The sequence below is a fragment of the Pelodiscus sinensis genome, chromosome 7, assembly GCF_052426305.1.
Source record: "Pelodiscus sinensis isolate ZL-2025 chromosome 7, ASM5242630v1, whole genome shotgun sequence".
Classification (NCBI taxonomy): Eukaryota; Metazoa; Chordata; order Testudines; family Trionychidae; genus Pelodiscus; species Pelodiscus sinensis.
The window spans coordinates 29,522,157-29,541,882 of NC_143058.1; the positions used below are offsets into that span (position 1 = coordinate 29,522,157).

At 39.5% G+C, this 19,726-nt stretch overlaps 1 protein-coding gene across 2 annotated transcripts in view; it reads left to right on the plus strand.

Moving 5' to 3' along the window:
• Positions 1-19,726, plus strand: part of RIF1 (replication timing regulatory factor 1) — a 70,691-nt gene that overhangs the window by 44,742 nt on the left and 6,223 nt on the right. For both annotated transcript variants that reach the window (XM_075933399.2, XM_075933398.2), the window contains exons 21-29: positions 501-762; positions 2,855-2,897; positions 3,258-3,460; positions 4,002-4,101; positions 4,520-4,651; positions 9,825-9,970; positions 10,671-10,760; positions 10,852-10,906; positions 15,275-18,121. In XM_075933399.2, the coding sequence (XP_075789514.2) occupies positions 501-762; positions 2,855-2,897; positions 3,258-3,460; positions 4,002-4,101; positions 4,520-4,651; positions 9,825-9,970; positions 10,671-10,760; positions 10,852-10,906; positions 15,275-18,121 (3,878 nt within the window). The remainder of the gene's footprint in view (positions 1-500; positions 763-2,854; positions 2,898-3,257; positions 3,461-4,001; positions 4,102-4,519; positions 4,652-9,824; positions 9,971-10,670; positions 10,761-10,851; positions 10,907-15,274; positions 18,122-19,726) is intronic.

The following is a 19,726-nucleotide window of genomic DNA, read 5'->3' on the forward strand; positions in this document are numbered from 1 at the left end:
AACCTACAGTCCCTATCTTGTACGTAACCCGGGGACTGCCTGTAGTGAATTTGATTAACTGTGTAATTACACTTGTGAACTGCTGTAGGAGTCCCAAGGCTGTGTCTAGACTACATGCCTCTGTCAATGGAGGCATGTAGATTAGACAGATAGGCAAAGGGAAATGAAGCTGCGATTTAAATAATCGCGGCTTCATTTAAATTTACATGGGTGCTGCGCTGATCAGCTGTTTGTCGGCTCAGCGCGGCAGCCATGTAAATTTAAATGAAGCCGCGATTATTTAAATCGCGGCTTCATTTCCCTTTGCCAAATAAACAAATCTACATAGCCATGAAGTTTAGACGTACCCCAAATGCGCTGTTGACTTTACCCTAGAATAGCTTGTTCGAATTCTGAGCTATTTTATTCTAATATTGCATGTCAGACAATATTGATTTTAATTTTATATAAAGCAGAAGGGAAAATTTGTCACTGTCTTTACCAGATTTTTTTTACTTTAGCTCCACAGACACCTACAGATTGGTCTAAGAAGAAAAGGGAACCTCTTGGAAAGCTGGCCTCCCTCTTTAAACTTCTAGTAAAATTGATAAACTCTTTCCATATGCTCAGTTCCCAAGATACCCAGTCAGAAACATTGATCTCAGTTGGCACTTCAATTATTGTTATTCTTCACAACATCATTAGCCACATTTCTTCCCCTTCAGTGATCAGAACTATGTTTACAACTCTGTCAAAACCACTTGCAATGTTTTATGAAACAAAGTGAGTATTTCTGAAATTTTCGGAGATAAACATACGCTTTAATATTGCGGCATATTGGTTAAACTGTGGCATCTGCAGGATACTATATTAAAATATAGCCCATAAATCAGGCTATCCAAAGTGTTTGTCTTGTGATACATTAAGTAGGGATGTAAAATCCTGTTTGTTTAGTTAAACGCAGTGCTAGCACTGCATTTTACTGGTTAACTGATTAAAGGAGGGTGGGTGAGGAAGCCACTTTAGAAGGCTGGAGCAGCCCCACTGCCTACTGGGGTTGAGCTGGAGCCAGCAGCCCCATATGGGGGACCCAGCGGGACTGGAGCAGCTCTCCGCCCACGCTGGCCTGCAGGTGAGGGACTGCTCTAGGGTACCAGGTAACTGTTTAACTAGGTACTCGTTAACATCCCTTGTATTAAGTGTGAACAACTCCCTCTGAGTTCAGTAGTATTTGAGAGCACCCTGTATGTACCTTATAGAATTCAGTGTCAATAGCAAATATCAAATTTGCATTTGTAAAAGTTGGATATACAACTTCTACTATTATCTGAAGACTACCTTCTTCAAAACTGCTGAATTCTTGCTCTGCAGTTATGTTGAGCAAACTGTTTGACAGTGAGGTCTTTCTGGGATTCCAAATAAGGACTTGCTCATAATAACTTTAATTTGAAAGTTGTCTTTAAAAACAAAACTAAGCAGAAAGGAATTCTATGTTAGAAGCAAACCTGTATGTATAGCTTCCCAAGATCATGTTTTCTGTACTACATAAGTGTCATTCCTACAAAGTGAACAGTGTAAACCTTAGCATCCCTATCCCATTTTGCTATTTAACCTCACTTTGAAATCTTCTCTAAAATTTTATCTTGACTATCTTTACCATTAATACATTTATCCAAAATCGAAGATTCTGCATAAACATTTATAAACCCCAGTATTTTTTAAATATGCAGATTATCACAAATATGGTTCTTCAAAAACATCTCTGTGTGTGCTCCACAGGAGGTGTTGGTGCATCCCAGCCCTGCAGACTGAAATCTTCAGAGCTGTGCCAGGGAAGGGGTGTGTGTGTGTTTGTGTATGCATAGCAGCAGAGCACGCGAGCACTGCGTGGTGCAACAGTACATGCGTGACCACCCTCTCCTCAGTTCCTTCTTATGGTCCCCAGCTTAAGACAGAGCTCAGCAGCGTTCTTCACTTAACATTGTTCTCTGTAGAGAAATAGTTCATTTTCATCTGTTCTCCTTGGTCTTTACCTCATTATTTATCCAAGTTCGTCTCCCTACCAAAAAAAATTTTTTTTAAAACACCTGTTATCCAAGTTGTTTCTAGTTCCGATTTTTACCTTCATTAGACAGAAATGCCTGGATCACCAGGATTTAAGCATCGTTCAGCATGTCAATGATGTGTTACCCGTCTCTGATGGATTCTTCAAGTGCATCAAATGTTTAGGCAAGACCTATGTGCAGCATGACTGTTACCACCGTGCTAAGTTTAAGGCGCGTATGCGCAGGAACGGAGAACTCCATCTCAAAATGCTAATGCTTGAAAAAAGGCACAGCACCATGCCTCTGACCCGAGCACCCAACGACCCAAAAAACAGGGAAAAAATCCCCAAAGTAGCATGCCTCCTCTCTACCTCATAAATCACATTCACCCTAAACAGTGCATTACTGAGAAGTAGGTACCGAGAGTTGAGGTCACCCCATGCCTCAGCACATATGATGCACTAGGCGTCTCCGGTACCCAGTGCAGTACCGTGAAACAGAGTGCGCAGAAACCCTGCACCAAAGCTACAGGCCTTAATATGACTGCTTCGAGAAGCTCATGCCCATTACAGCACTGGACAAACAAAAGGCTGATTCAGTGGCACCAAGAATATATCTCAGCACCACAACCTTCAGCAGCACCGGTCCCTTTTACTGTCAACCCAGACACCAGTGTCACAACCATAACCACTCTTCAACAGTTAGTGGGTGGACTATTGCATTTTCTTTAGTGTCATACATCAACATTGTTGGAAATGTTTGCTGAAAACAAATGAGATTAAGAAATATTTAATTAACACTTCATCAGTTCTATTTTCTTTCTTTCATAGGCTTGCTGATACATCTAGAGTGTACAGTAGTCTCAGCAGCAAGGTAAATTTTAGCAGAAAGTCTACAAAAGAATGAATTTTGAATGACATTTAAATCTGTGAATTTTGTGCTCTGAAAACAAAATTGTGTTCTTATTAAGGAAAACTAGTAAGCCTTTCACTTAAAGGTATAATAAAAACTATAACTGAAAACTGGCTAGGGTGAAGTACAAGACTGTGTGGAATTAAGTGTTTGTCATCTTCATATATTTCAGTATTTCTAAGTCCAGACCTATTCTGGAGCCATTCTTGCATCACATACATACACATAAGTTGCCACTATATAAATCGTATTTATTTCACTGTTTAAATTCTTAGATTATATACTTGATTCAAAGATTTACACCTTTCTCTTTTTTTCCAGTTAGAAAAACTTTTGGGAGAAATCATTGTGTGTTTACAATCCCACTCTACTGGGTTTTATGATAGTGAACTATTAGAGCAGCTTTCTCCATTGCTGTGCACAATCTTTCTGCATAGGAGTAAACAGTTACGCAACCAAAGTGCTCTGTTCTGGAATGCAACATTTGCTAAAGCTACAATGTTAACATACCCTCAAGAATTAAAGTAAGATGCTCTCTTGTATATTTGTTTGATTTTGCTAGATAATCGCAAAGTATTTATAAATGAAGCCAAGATAATATAAGCTTTTTAATTGGTATTAGACATAAACATCAGAAAATCAGAACTTCGTATAAATAAAATGTTAAGTAGGGAAACCTGATCCTAAATTCAGGATTAAACTGTGTCCAGGTATAAAGATAAAAAATAATTGAACTACAAGTTGTGTTTAAGACATGAAAGTATCGCTAGAATAGAAGTGAATTTGTATGGGATGAGAATTTAAATGTGCAGTTTTATTTTAGGAATTTTGGAAGGGAAGGAAAAGGATTATCGGGATAGTTTGGAAGTCCTCACAGTTGAGCAATTTGCTCATAGAAACCTTCTGATTTAAAAAATCTTTTTTTTAAACAAGAATATCAGTAAATGTCCAGAGTTAGAGCTTCATTCTTCTTCACTGTATGCAAGTTGCTTATTAAGAGAAGTAGTGAACTCAATGATCTTAATGCACTTTTTCAAAAAATCTTAATTTTTTTTCTTTAAACAGATCTGTATTAAACCAAGCCAAAAAGAAAATTCTGCTTTCACTACCTGGTTTTGAAAGCGTTGAGGTAGTGGAAGAATCCAGTGATCCATTTTCTGATGCGGTAAGTATCAGTTTTGTTAACTTTTATAAGCAGTTTATTATATAATTGTGGAATTGTTCTGGAGATGGCAACAATGTCCTATGGAGTTACAGTATTGAAGATTTTATTATAATTATTTGAGTTTGATTACTGTTTGAGATAATAATCATATCCCAAATTAGAATAACCAGAGTTTGAAAGGCCTAGGCTGAGATGGAATTTGGTAAATAACTAGGATTTTTACCTGAACTATTGGCCTGTTCCTATGCAGCATATCTGCGCAAAAAGAAAAAAAAACTATTTTAAGGGAAATTACAATGGAAAGTAAGCAAACATTTTTCAAAGTCAGGAGTGAAATTGAATCTTATCAAAGTTTTAATGAAAATATCTTATCTATTTTATGTACACTTAAACACAATTTGTATTTCTTTTCAATCAGACAGAAAATTCCCAGTGGGATGCAAAGATAAGTGGCCTAGAAGTAATATCGGGTGGCAAAAGGGATTCCTTACTAGCACAGGCCAGTGATCTGAAAGACAAGACTACCACTCCTCATGTAACAACAGCAAAGGTAATATGCATGCAAATAGATGTAATAAAATTAAACATTGCCTTTATGCTGACTTTTTTTTTCTAGTATGAAGCAAGCCAGCCTAATCAGAGTTGGCTAGGTAGTAATTCCCTGTTCAGATTGTTTTCTAGTATTTTAGAAGTTTTTCTTTTTTTGTTAGTGTTGTGGAAACTTACGGTAAGGAATGTTTTATGAGGTGTAGAAGTTTAATGAGCAGAGGCTTCATACGGAATGCTGAAAACATCAGCAGGATGCTGAACATTAGGATCTGATTAGTTATTTTTGGCTGTGTATTATGGCAAACTTTGAATGTGTGTGTGGCTGTTGCTTATGCATGTGAATTGGATTGCTGTGAATAGCCGTGTCCATTGGGCCATGTGTGTGCCCTTGTGTGTCTGTTAGATTATAAATGGTGGAGTAGTCAGGACCTTCCCCCAGTTCCCTCTTACTGCCTGGGTAGCAAGATGGAATCTGGTAGGGTCCAATCCACTAATTTGACTGTCAGACTCATCTTTTAGACTAGTTTTGTGAAGAAATTCCTCTTTGTCCTCCTTATCTTCATTAATACTTTAATATGGCATTCCTAAAAAAAACTACCTGAGAAAGTTACCCCCTGTTCTGCTGAGAGTGAGGGTCTCATGCCAACCACCAATGGCAGACTCTAAACCTTCTGAGTTAAGTCCTGTCTGGCTTGTAGTGGATGTGATTAGCTCTCTTTCTTCCTCTTTCTCTTTCTCTTTCAGATTTCCCTGTGGGATGACAGAGTGATGTCATCACGTCACTCTGTGTCCACTGGAGCCGAGCCCCAGCCGCTCCGTCTGGCCCTCCCCAGGGTCCACCTGGAGAGCTGGGGCTGCCTGCAGACCTGGCCCTCCGCTCTCCGTCCCAGTTACTAGGGGGAGAGCCTTAGCTGCCGTAGCCTTTGCCCAAACCTTCCCAATGGCAGCGAAGTGGGGGAAAAGAGAGACCAAGGCTGGTGTGACCTTGGTCACTTAAATTCAAAAAGTGATCACATGCTTAAAAAGGTTGGAGACCACTGATCTAAAGGGACATCTTCAATGAGTGCCCCGTTGACTAGACATCCCATCTGAAAATCCAGTAGTGAAAGTAGGGCAGTGAGGAAAACACCTTTGAAATAGAAACTGGTTATATTGATGCATCTCACTCCAACCCAAGACCTTCAGTACCAGCTGATGCTACTCCCAACACTGGTGCAGGCAGATGCTTTGAAACCAGTACTGGCAGATTTAGCACTGGCTTTTCTGGTACTTACAACATTGTTATTGGTGTCAGCACCATAACACAAGTGTGAGGCCAAAAGGAAGGGCTGAGTGGAGACTAGACAAATACACTTCCCTATAGAGAAAAGATACATGAAACCTCCAAGGGAGAAGCCCTAAGTAAGCTGGCACTTCCAGTATCTGCACTGACAAAGGCATATGTACTAACCACTGCACCTATTACAGAACCAATGTACATCTTAGAGAAGAGAACTGTTGAGATTCCCTCTGGGACACATTGTTGGAATCCGTGAGGCAGCAGGTGCTAGGATGGAGACATGACAGAACACTACAGCATTGCAATTCAAAGTATATTCTTTACTCTTTGCTTGCCAGATTTCTACTTTAATTTAGCAGCAAGCAGTGATCTTCTGTTACCTTCTGCAGTTGACCCTCGAGCTAGTACTCTCTCTGTGCACTGCCTCAAAAAAGACATAAGTGACATTGGGTCAAGCTGCTGCAACCAGGTCAGTATTCATATGCAAAATCATACTGGCCGTACAAGAGATTTCAGGTGTCCTGCTGCAGGTCCAGAAAGAGGGGATCAGGCTTTTTCACGGCATCATTACCTAGGGCACCAACACTGAAGCCAGTTGTCGACATCTAAGAATTAGCTATAGAAAAAAAGTAGCATGCCCAGTTTCCACCAGAGGAGTTGGTCACACCAGCCTCCATCCCAGTGGTCAACTTGAAAGCATTTCATGTTCATATCACAAACCTGGATATCCAAACAACGGCCATAAAAGCAAAGTAATACAAACTTACACATCTGAATCACATCAGCCCTGGTCAAAATTGCTATTCCAATAAAGGAGGGCTCACGAGAGCTAGCAGAGCACTCTGACACAACTCTGGCTATAATTCAGCCTGTGTTTTTAAACAGATAGAGAAGCTCTGTTAGGAGAACTTTAAAGACTTCTAATTCTAGTAGATCCAAAATCATTGGTAGTTGTAGAAGTGCAGAACAAATTAAAATTGACGAAAGACACATACAATGATAACCCCTAAAATATAAACTCAGTTTTGGCTCAAGGCCTACACATCCACCTCAATGCAGTTCTGTGTGGCAAGACCCCTGGCATCATTCATCAAATATAATTTCCTGATATAGGAAAGAGTAACCTCTTTCCTGGAAGAAATGCCCACAGGACACTAGGGGAGGAATTAAAGGAGATTTTTAAGAGAAGATTAAACAGCTCTTAGAACAGCCTTATAGGCAGTTGTGGCCTTCTCCAAGTTATCATCCAGAACACTGAGGGACTGTCAGAGTTCCATGAACCTCCAATTCAGCAGGATGGAATTCTTCACTAAAAGAACAATGAAGCATTATTTGAAGAACTCGAGGACCATTGTGAGATGACTGAAGATTTGTATATCAACCCCCGACAATAAATCCTGCAATAACCAGTATCAAAAGAAATAGCAGGTCACCCATACTTTCAGAACAGGAAGCCAGTTTACCCAGTATGGAAATTATGATACTCAAGGAAACACATAGTATCAAAGTTTCTCACTTGTATATTCTCACTTGTTGGTATAAAAGTGAGGCTTTTATATTCTCACTTGTTGGTCAGAAACCAACTTCAACGTGGCACCTTCAATATAATCTTCCTGAGACTTACGGATCATCATTTGAGCCTCTTTTTCAGAATGCATCCTTTACCACCTTATTTGGAAGTAAATCTTGTTAGTGATTATCACTTCAGCCTGGAAGAGTGAGTGAGTTTCAAGCACTTATGGCTGAGCTCTACTTTATGACATTTCATAAGGATGAGAATCCTCACTTGAAGATAATTCAGAAAGTGATCCAAGATTTTCTTCTAAACCTGTCAGCCTCAAAACCTCACTCTGTGCTAAAAGAAAATAAACTACATACCCTACACATATCCAGGAATCTCTTTCATGGAAAGGAACAGAAGCATTCATAACAATTTCCCATCTGTTCATAGTTGTAGCTGGATGTTCAAAACATCAGGCCATCCCTTCATAGAGTATCAAAATGGATAACACGTGTATCTCGTGATACTTGCTGGTTGATGTACTTCTTCCACTGAATATCAAGGCTCACTTCACCATGTCATAAACTGCAAAGTTGGTGAGAACAATGCTACAATCTCTTGACTGCAGCTGGTACTCCCAATTCCCACCAGTTTGAGTGAATATTGTATGCCAGCCATGTGCTATAGTTCATACGGACACAAGCGCAGAAAAAAATTACCGTATTTTAGCGAATATAACCCATGGGTTATATTCATTTTTACAAACCCTGCCCCCTCCCTCCCCCCACGGGGTATACTCTGGTGCGGGGTATACAATATTTTTTATACTCCAGGTGGGGGAGTGCTCATCCCCCTGGTTCCTGCACAGCCACAGGAACTGGGGGGGTGAGTGCCTGCAGAAACCGGGGGGGACTAATTTCTGCTTATTTCTTCCTCTCCCCCCCCCCCCCCCCTTCTCCCCCTGGCACCATAAATTAGCGAATATACCCCCCCCCCCCCCCCCCCCGCCCCGGCACAGTTTGAAAGAAAAGTCCTGTATACCCTGCAGGTTATACTCGTGTTCGGGGTATACAAGATTTTTTTTCATCAATTTGGAAAAACCATGGGGTATATTCAGGTGCAGGGTATATTCGCTAAAATACAGTACTTCATACAATGCAGAGTCAACCTGTGGAATTCCCTTCCAGAGGATGTTGTGAAGGCTAGATCTATAACCGGGTTCAAAGAGATCCATCAATGGCTATTAGCCAGAATGGGCAGTAGTGGTGTCCCTAGCCTCTGTTTGTCAGAGGCTGGGAATGGGCAACAGGTGATGGATCACTTAATGCTTACACGTTCTATTCATTCCCTCTGCGGCATCTGGCATTGACCACTGTCGGAAGACAGGATACTGGGCTAGATGGACCTTTAGTCTGATCCAGTATGGCCCTTCTTAGGATGTTACAGTAACTGCTGCTTCAGATGCCATCTGTGAAGATACTTTTCATTCCTTCTTGAGAATTTTTAGCAAATATTGGCTTTTAATTGAGGGACCTGAAGGGAGGATCGTGGCCTACTCTGTTTTTACTTCATGGTAGCATGAAGAGGCATATGGTATAGGGATGTAGGGGAGTAGTCGATTTTTCCCAGCAACGTCTCTGTGGTGTCAGGCCCCCCCCCCCTTCCTCTGATAGAAGCGGAGGTAGGGTAAGGGCTGCTGCCATGAAGCAGCCTCTGTTTGCAGAGGGTCCCAGCTCCCCACTGGGACCCCCGCGGACAAGGGCTGCTGCTGGCTGGGCAGGCAGCCTGGCTCACTCCTAGCTTGTGCTGGGTCCAGGATCAAACCCCACTGCGGCTCTGCAATTTAAAAGGCAGTAGGGGCCTGTAGCCTATTCCCTCCCACCCCCAGGCTCCTACTGTGTTTTTAAATTGCAGAGCTGCAGCGGGTTCTGCACTTAAAATGTAGTAGGAGCCAGATGGGCAGGTAGGCTGGCTCAGTCCCTGCATCTCTTCAATTTAAAATGCAGTAAGATCTTGGGGGGGCGGGAAGGGGTAGGCTGCCCAGCTCCTACTGGTTTTTAAATTGCAGTCAGAGTGTGATTTGGTCCTGGACCTGTTGCAAGCTGGTACTGTGCCAACTACAAATTCTATCGACTACTTGATTAGTTAAATACTCGTTTCTTAACATCTCTAATAAGGTACATGCCTGTCCCTGACATTGCTATTAAAAATGTCATCTCATGCAAGAGGTGTACGTACGCGTTTAGAAGAATCAACACTCAATGTAACATCCCTAAGAACCATAGTTATTGTAAATTAATATTTGTTCTGTTTTGGGATTGCGTACCGGGGCACAGAAGGATCATTAATAGTATTTCTTTAATATTTTAAAACCATTTTTTCTCCTTTCCATAGCTGAAACTAGAATTTTCATCTCCAAAGACAAAACAAAGCAAGATACTTTTGGAAGAGGAGAAATCTATTGATTTTGTGGTTATTCCTCCAGAAACAAAAGAGAGAATATTGACAGAACACCAAAAAGAAGTTCTTAAGACAAAGAGGTTTGTAATACAAACAAACCTTGTCAATGGTATGCATTACGAATTGACTAGGACAAACTTCAAATTTAAATTAGGATATTAATTATGCATCTTCTGCTACTCTATGCAATTTCTAGAGCTTGAAGCTAACATAAAAAGATCTCTTGGCTAATGACATCAGAGTTATTTGGAAGAAACAGTATCTTAAAGGGATAAGGCTAGTCCGATGTATACATCATTCACGGATAGTGTTTGAAGTCCAGAACTGACGATAATTGTCTGGTTTCACCTGCATGACGCAGGTCATAGAACTTCAATCATTTGTTTTGTTTTGGGCTAAAAATAGTAAGATAGCATTTTTCACAATTGAAATAAGGACAGTGTTCAGCTGGAATTATGATCTGAAAATAGGAACTAAAGATCGTAAAAGAATCTTATGCCCATATGTAAAGAGCAGTCCTTTCACAGTGAGCACTGATTGTTGAAACACGCTATTATTGCAAGAGGTCGCTCAATCCCCATCACAGAGTAGCTGAGTCAGGATTTAGAAGTGTAAATAATCTTGAGAGTACTTGGTAGTTCAGTCTATGTAAGGTTTCTTTAATGAGAGTTTTTAGTGTTGGAACAGTGGTTATTTTAAATTACGTGTCTCTCACTAGAAAATCAAATATAAAGTGATACCTATCTGAAATAGCATTTTAATGTATTTATTTGGTTCCAGAATTGATATCCCTACTATGTACAATAATTTGGATGCATCCCAAGATACTGCCTTATTTTCTCAATATACTCAGAGCCAGGAAAATTCTTTGTGAGTATGATATAACCAACTGGCTTGTAGTGATAAGGTATTTTTTAAAGTTTTGTTTTAACACAACTAATGTAGGTGATCTCTTTTGTAGAGACAAAACATCTTTAATAGAAGAGCAGAAAGAAGATGTTGAAAAGAAACCTCAGGTATTTTCACAGTGTTTAATAGTATTAGAGATGCTAAAATTACAGCTTCCTTAATGATGGTTGGACTTGGAAGGATTAGATTTTTATCATCAGTTATATGTGTATACAAATCTTTACCAATAAGCCAACAAAAATATTTCCACCAATAATCAAAATTTGTAAATAGGCAAGGCAGAAAGATTTACCTAAGAACTTACTAGAATTTGCTTTAAGGATATTTACTTTATATATTTGGCATGTGATGCTGAGAATTTGTATTTTCACAGTTATAAAGCTCTCTAATTTTCTGACTGTGTTTATTTTCATTAAATAGTTGTCCAACTCTCCCATGATTTTTCCCAACTGCAAAATATTTAAAAAAATAAAAAGGTTAAAAATAAACATATCCACTGAAATTTAAGAAAATTCAAATGCTGCCATGCTGTTTGAGGAGCAATTTTAATATGTAACAGTGAACTTTTCTTATTACCTATCAGTGTTGATCTCTGGGACGAGGGTAAACTTGATGGCTGTGTCTACATTGGCACCCTTTTCCGGAAAAGGGATGCTAATGAGACAAGTCGGAATTGCAAATGCCGCGGGGGATTTAAATATCCCCCGTGGCATTTGGATGAACATGGCTGCCGCTTTTTTCCGGCTCGGGGCTTTGCCGGAGAAAAGCGCCAGTCTAGATGGGATCTTTCGAAAAATAAAGCCTTTTCCGGAAGATCCCTTATTTCTCTTAAAATCAGGAATAAGGGATCTTCCGGAAAAGGCTTTATTTTCATGCAAATGCCGCAGGAGATATTTAAATCCCCCGTGGCATTTGCAATTCCGATTTGTCTCATTAGCATCAGTTTTCCGGAAAAGGGTGCCAATGTAGACATAGTCGATAAGTCTAAAACAAAGAGCATCTCTAAATTTCTTCTAGCATAGGACTCCAGTTTCTATTTTAAATAATATCTGGTAAGACTATTTTTTATGAATCCATGAATAAAAACTAAAGGAGAGAGTTTTGAAAACATTGCTAATCTTGTTTGTTCTTGCAATATAATTTAATTTAGATTTTCTTTTTTATTCAGTTTCCTCAGTCATAGGTTAACTTCAGCTACAGAAATCATGTAGTCTTATGCCTAGTTTTTTTTTTTTTAAAGCCTTTGATTCAAATTACTTAATTTGAGATTAATTTAAAATACAAGAGAGAACCATAACTTGTTTGACTGGTTCTGATTCACAGTAGAAAGTAATTGTGAAATTGTATACATTGTTGACTATTTGAACATAATGATACTGAACAGATGGGTCACTGCCTGATTAATTACTCTGTCTCAGGGGTGGCCAACCAGTTAGAGACAAAGAGCCAAAATAGCTGTGGATGGAACGTGAAGAGCCACTTATTATATATTTATTTTTATAAATCTATAGATAGATAGATATAATACACAAAATGTAGTGATGAAAATGATATTACAGGACATTTCAGACAAAAACTAATAAAGTCTAGTTACTTAAAAAATTCACAGCCAGTCCATACATCTTCAAAGAATTTGACAAGGAATAAACATCAAATTAAAAAAAAGTTTAAAAATACAGTAATATTCTCACACTATAAAAAAGCAACTCCACTATGTATTGTAAATGTAACACTACTGCCCTATTATGTCCTGTGAGTTTTTAAAAATTAAACTGAACTGAGAAGAAAATCAGCACAATTTGAAGTGCCTGTTTCATTCCGACTTGTTGATCTCTGGTATGGTTTCCTTGGTTTTTTTTACTTATGAAGATTATGACTTTTTTATAGTTCTAAAAATTCAGGTCTGTCCCAGACTGCAAATATGAGAGGTTCAAAAACAATAAGGGAGAGGCTCATATCTCAGAATAATTGCTTCAGCCTGGCAAACAATAGCCGTAGAATTTTCTTTAAAGAAACACCAGTGTAAACCAGGTACATGCTGATTTTTTTTTTTTTTTTTCCCCTGGAATTTAAATAACATCTGTGTTGGCTGCCTTATTCTGCATCCATGAAGACTTAGTGCTTCAGGACCCCCCTCCCTTCCCTCCAGCTTTAACCCAGTCCCCCTTCTCTGCCCCAGAGTCAGACACCTCTCCCTCCAAACCTAATACCTGGGTCCTGGAGCTGCCATACGCTTTCTTTCCAGGCGTTGGGGCACGTGTGTAGAGCAGCCGGCTGGCTGTGAGCAGGTACTGGAATGCCGTGCACAGAGTAGCCACCCGTGAGCAGTCCAGGCGTGTAGCTCACAACCAGCAGGAGCTGCATTTCATTAATCAAAGAGCTGCATGCAGCTCTAGAGCCACGGGTTGGCTACCTCTGCTCTATCTTATAATTACATGATTCAGAAGTTAGTTACTATTCTTGTAACTACCAGATACAGCAAGCAGAGTCTCTTAAACAATTTACAACCAGTAGACAAATCAGAAAATCGATACAAAACACCTACATTAGTTTACCAAAAATATTATTAAATTGTTTTGTGAGATTCGTTTGAGTTTAAATTAGTCTCACAGTCAAAACATGAACTTATTTCACATCCCTCATCTTAATTTTGCTAAGAATTTATTTTCTGTGACTTCCATATCACATTCTTTCAACATTTTAAAATGTCAGTGTTTTATTGTTTGCTTGTAAGTTTGGACCTAAAACTTAAGATACACACAATATTGTCTAAAAAGCTAAATAGTTTCTATCATTTAGTCTTCATGGTTTTTCAAAGTACAGGTTGGACCTTGCTAGTCTGGCACCCTCTGGACCAGTTGAAGGGATTTGCCGGACCCGGGGAAGTCCCTCCTTTCCTGACACAGGCTCCCGCTGGGTTAGGGTGACATCCTGTCCCCATTGGTTCCCCCTCTCTCTGGGGCTCATTAGATGCCACCAGTCCCACTGCTGCCAGGGCCAGAGCACCACAGCCGGTCCTCCGCAGTCAGTGAGCAGTTGGGGCCGGAGCTGTGTAGCTGAGGTAGAGCTGCGCAGCCATCTGGCTCCGTGACCAGGGCCAGCCAGAGCTACGCAGCTGGAGCTCTGCAGCTGCTGCTATGGGCCGAACTTCCTGCTACACTGCCCGTTTCTCCTTTCCTCCTCTCCCCCACACACACTGGGGCTCCTGGCTAAGTTGCCAGTATCCTGTGCGGTGCTTCTGCCCTGCTGCCAGACCTCCCTGTTCCTGGGCTCTATGGTCCAGAAACATCTATGGTCAATGCTAGACCATGGATGTTGCCAGACCGAGGAGTCCCAGTTAAGGAAGGTATACCTATAGTTTTAGATAGCAAGATAATTCTTAACAATATTTTTAACTTACAACAGTATTATGTAATCTGTAAAAAAGATCCTCTTTTCAGCTTTTTTAGTGGTAATTAACATTGATTCTGTTGATTAAGTTGTACAGGCAGAATGCACAGTTAACATTGAACATTTAAATGGATATACAGTTTAGAACACAGGTGTAACATATTTTTCGGTTATGCATGCTTGTTACACTTTCTTTTCCTGCTCCTTAATTCATTCTTTGTTAAGGCCAGTGTTCTGTCTAAAAGCAAATTTCAGAGCTATTTTACCCAAAATCCTAATAATGTCAATAACCTCTAATTGACTTCAGAAGGTGTTGTACAGTAATTATTAGAAAATATTTAAATTAAAGAAAATGTAAACAGTGTATGCAGCATTAACTCTGAAGCAAACGCTAGTAAGTAGGAGGTATACTGATGTTTTGTCTACAGAGTTTGACAAGGTCTTTCTCCTGTTCCTCTTGAAATAAACAAATAAAATGTTGCAATATGAAACATCTAGGAATCTGGTGGCACTTTAAAGACTAACAAATTTATTAGGGTATATCATAAGCTCTCATGAGCTACAACATGAGCAACATCAGTGCTAGTTAAATAAGAATGGACGTGGCTCATCAGGATCTGAGGAAGTGAGTTACAGTTCATGAAAGCTTGTGCTCTAATACCCTAATACAGACTAACTTGGCTACCCATCTGAAAATGTAACAGGAAAAATGTAAAAAACAATTAACAGTCTAGCAGCACCTTAAAGATTAACAAAACATGTGGGTGGTATCATGAGCTTTCATGGGTACAACCCAGTTTTTTGGTCTTTAAAGTGCCACCAGAATCTTTGCTGTTTTAGCTGAAAGAGACTAACACAGCTACCTCACTGAAATATAAAACGTCAATTACACTGGAAGAAGTTTTTAAACTAGCTAACAAAGGACAGTTTATAGTGTTTCAAGTTGGTTGATGGTTTGAAAATGATTATCATTATTTAGACTGTCTTTTTTTTACCTTTATTTGAAATTCAAACGGGATTGCAATTTGTTGTGGGTTTAAAGTGTAAGTAGCAAAATTATAATTTCACTTGATTTGTCCTTTCAGGATGAGAGAACAAAGAGTGATGTGCATACCAGTGCACATGAAATCACTGGGAACTGCAAGTCAAGTGAACCTTTTGAGAATTCTGTGAATATTGAAGACAAATCCATCACTCATATTCCAGAAAGTTCAGATTCAAATTGTGAGTTGGATTTAAAAAAAAGCATAACTGAAATAGTTGCAAAGGAGTCTTTAGTAGGAGAGGATTCAAAAAAACATGCAACTGAAGTAGTTGCAAAGGAGCTTTCAGATGGAAAAGAAAACGCTTCAAATGTCAGCAGCAGTTCATCTTCTAGTGATGTTATTTCTGGAACACCGCAACCTGTAAGCCGAAGACAGTCCTTTATTACTTTGGAAAAGTTTGATAATTCAGAGAACAGACCCTTTAGCCCTTCTGCACTGAATAGACTATCAGGAGCATCTGGGGCTGCTGCTGGTCTAAATAAAGAGGAAAGCATAGATGCACCAAAGACTCCCTCCAAAATAGAAAAACCTAAAGAGGAGACTAAAAGTTCTTCAGAATCTGAAATGAAAGGAATAGTTCCTGGGATAAAAAGGTCAAGTCGTAGACCAAATAAAACAGAGCATGGAGAAAGTAGACAATCCAAGTTAAAATTAGAACAGGAGAAAAGTATACAGGAGTCTGTTGTTGCCACTCATTTGGAAAATAAATCTGGCGCACTTAGTCAAATGGAAAAGAGAAAAGGCATGCCAGATACTCAAATACAGACTTCCAATTCTACATTAATGGATAGCACAACAGCAGAATATAAAGAAATTGCGGATGGTACAGAAGAGGAAGAAAAACATATAGGACCTAATTTGGATTCTAAAGAAAATACACCTCCACTGGTTGCTAGATCAACTGATCAGATCTCTAATGATGACAGTCAGGTTCCACAGATGTCACCTAATCAGAAAATACTAAGACGTTCTTCAAGACGACGGTCAGAAATTGCAGAAAGTACAGTAGACAGTCAAGATAAGGAAAACAGTCAGCAAAAAAAGGACAGACGTAAAGAGGATGAAAAGTCTTTCCAGAAGAGGGTGTCACAGGTTAAAGAGGATGTATCCCAAAAACAGAAGTCTGTTTCTGAAAAAGCTGTAGATGCAAAAGAAAATGCAAATAAAAAAGAGTGCAACTTTCATGAGAAGAGTGCTGCAGAAGACATTGGCCCAAAGGAGTCTCACACTTCAAAAGGTCTTGAAGAAACGAACACACATGTTAGGAGATCTGAAAGTGATAATTTGAAATCTGAAATAGATGATGTTCAAGATTCTGGTTCAGATATAACAGGTCAGAAGAAGACAAGGGGACGTACCCGGTATCAAACAAGAAGAGCTTCACAAGGATTGCTTTCCAGTATAGAAAATTCTGAATCGGATAGCTCTGAGACAAGAGAAGAAAGTACCAAAAGGAAAAGGTCTGTGAAATGGAAAAATAAAAATGATCCTCTTCAAAGCAAACTGAAAGAAGAAAAAGAGAGCCAAAATCAGGAGCTCTCTTTGCAAGAAATAGGAACTGAAATTAGGAATCTATCTGATATACAAAATAAAGGTGAAACAAGTTCTCAAGTGGACAAAGATACTGTATTGATTTCTCAGTCATGTGAAGTGAAAAATAAAAAGGCCTGTACAGCTATTAATGAATCTACAGGAATTATAGACACACAAAAGACTTCACTTGATGGGCAGAACACAAATATAGAACAGAATAATATTAACAAATTAGCAGAATCCTTCGTGGGCCCATGCATATCTGAACCAGTTTTGAAAACAAAACAAGCGAGTAAGTCACCCGATAAGCAAAGACTTGTAGAAGGCAATAGTATAATCATATCTGCATTTGCAGCAGTAGCTACGACATCAGATGCTGTTGTTTCCTCTGAAAAATCTTTGCAGATACTTGAGTGCCAGCACAAAAGAAGCAAGAGGATGAGAAGATCGAAGAGCTACAATTGCTGCGGTGAAAACTCACAACACAAAGAAACGTCTTTCACCGAATTAAAAAATTCAGAGAATCATGTACAAAGTCAGCCTAAAAACACATGTATTCCGATAGCCATGACTGTATTAGACACTTCTAATGATTCTCATATTGAAGAAAGTTTCTCTGTGGAACCTTGTGCAATGAGTACACCATTGCTTCCTATTAAAAAAGCTAATTTTGTTAAGGATTCAGAAGGAGCAGTAAAATCTGAGAGTGATTTGGAAGGAAATGCTATTACAGTGGAGGAGGATCTTGAAAAACTATCATATATCAAAAGTAAAACTTGTGACCCAGTCATTCAAGAGCTGGAGCCCACCCCTCCGGTTGATAGTACTGAACCATGTTTGACTGACTGTGTTTCAAAAGAGTACATAGAAAGTGGTTGTCTTTTGGAGAATGGCACAGAGCCAGAAGCTACAGGAAAGAAGGAAGTGAATCAAAATGGGCAAATGGAGGAAGTATCTGCATCAGATACCCTTAATGAACCTGACCAAACAAAAATAAATGAGCCCAAACATGATATGAGTGATGCAGAAGAGACTGAAAACACTTCTATAGAAGAACACAGTTCTCAAGATGGTGAGATGGAGGAAGGTTTAATATTCACTGAAATTACAGTTGCAGCAGCAGTGCCTGAAAATGTAACCTCAGATCAGGAGGGTGCAGAAGAAAGTAACAATGTGGATTCTCCTCAGAAGCTAAAGGAGTTTGACTCTGTAGCTTTTGCTAAAGTTGATGAAAGCCCTAATGGAGTGCAGACACGCTGTGTTTGGTCTCCTTCTGCTTCTCCATCGACCAGTATTTTAAAGAGGGGAATAAAAAGGCATCAAGAAGATGAGTCCCCATCACCTGCTAACAAGGTATTGTTGTGTAATTCAGTCTTTATCAGCACTGAATACTTCTATGTAGAGAGTGCACTGCATATACTGGATGTCATATATGCCATTACCAGGTGATCTTATAGAAGTGATGGTCACCTGCAAATACTTTTTAAAAAACTAGGCTGTGCCATTTTTTCTCAGCTGTAAGTGCTGATAAGTTTTATCTTAACCAGGGTCTTTCTGCATGTGTTTACCTTGGAAGTATCAATTGTCCACAACTCATCTTTGACTTTGCTGGGGGATATGTTTGGAGGGGCAGGATGATCAAGATGCACACTTAACTTCATCCTTAATTGAAGGGGGGCATTGAATCATTAATAAAAGCATCTGTTCTCCTCCAAAGTAGTGGTCAGTGATGTTAAATAGATGCTAAATAAAACTGTACTTGTTTTATTGTCTGACCGAAAACCTCTGCCCTTGCCAGTAGCTCAGCTTTCATTCTTGGCTCTTCTGATATCATTTCCTCCTGACATTATCATAGTCTTCTGGACTAGACAGGGCCTAACTTTCCATTAAACATAAGCAATCATTATAGTCCTTCTGAAATCATTACCAAACAGAGTAGAAATGGGGAGACAAGCCCAACTTTTTTCTCTGTGTTTAACATCGGTTATGCTAAGTATTAATGATTTTCTATGAAATAATGCTCTGGGGGAAGAGACTTGTTTTCTTTATACAGAGCTTCCAACAATGGGGTCCTCACTAGGGATGTGATCAGTTAACCATTCACCTGGTTATCCTCACCCTTAATGGGAGAGACTTTCGTGTTTTTCCCAGAATCAACTGTTTCAAAGTTTCAGAATAACTAATGATACTACTCCTATATCCAGCATATTAATATGAAATTCAATGATCGAGTTTTTCCAATAGCCTGGAAAAAGTCACTAATTGAGAACATAATCAGGGTAAATGTCTATTTGGCAAAGATTCACTGAAGTATGTACAAGTTAAATCTCTTAGTCCGGCAATGTGGATGGTCTGGCATAATCTTAGTTGGCTGTCCACTTACCATGGGTGTGGCCACGTTTCCTGCAGTCCCATTACGTTTCTTTACAGCCACCAGTCCCAGCACTCAGTGTTCTGTGCTGTTATTTAGCTCTAGCGGCGAGGAGTCCTGTGGCACCTTATAGACTAACCAAAGTGTTGGAACATAAGCTTTCATGGGCAAAGACCCACTTCGTCAGATGCATGTAGTGGAAATTTCCAGAGGTAAGTATAAATATGCAGGCCAGAATCAGGCTAAAGATGATGAGGTGGATCAACAGGACTCCTCGCTGCTTTTGCAGATTCAGACTAACACGGCTACTCCTCTGATATTTAGCTCTAATTTACCCCCTAAATGTCTTCTAAGAGCCTAGTAAGCAGTGGAAGTTTTGGTAGTGCTGCTAAATAACATTGACCTTCTGTGGTCCAGCAAATTCTCTGGTTTGTCACCAGTCAGGTCCTGGGAGTGCCAGACTAGAGAGGCTCAATCTGTAGTGTATATATTGTTTACCCGCACCTCCCCTTCACGCTCCTATATCAATCTGTTTAAATTAACTAGTAAAATCAGTAAATACACTAGATGATGAAAATGTGGATTAT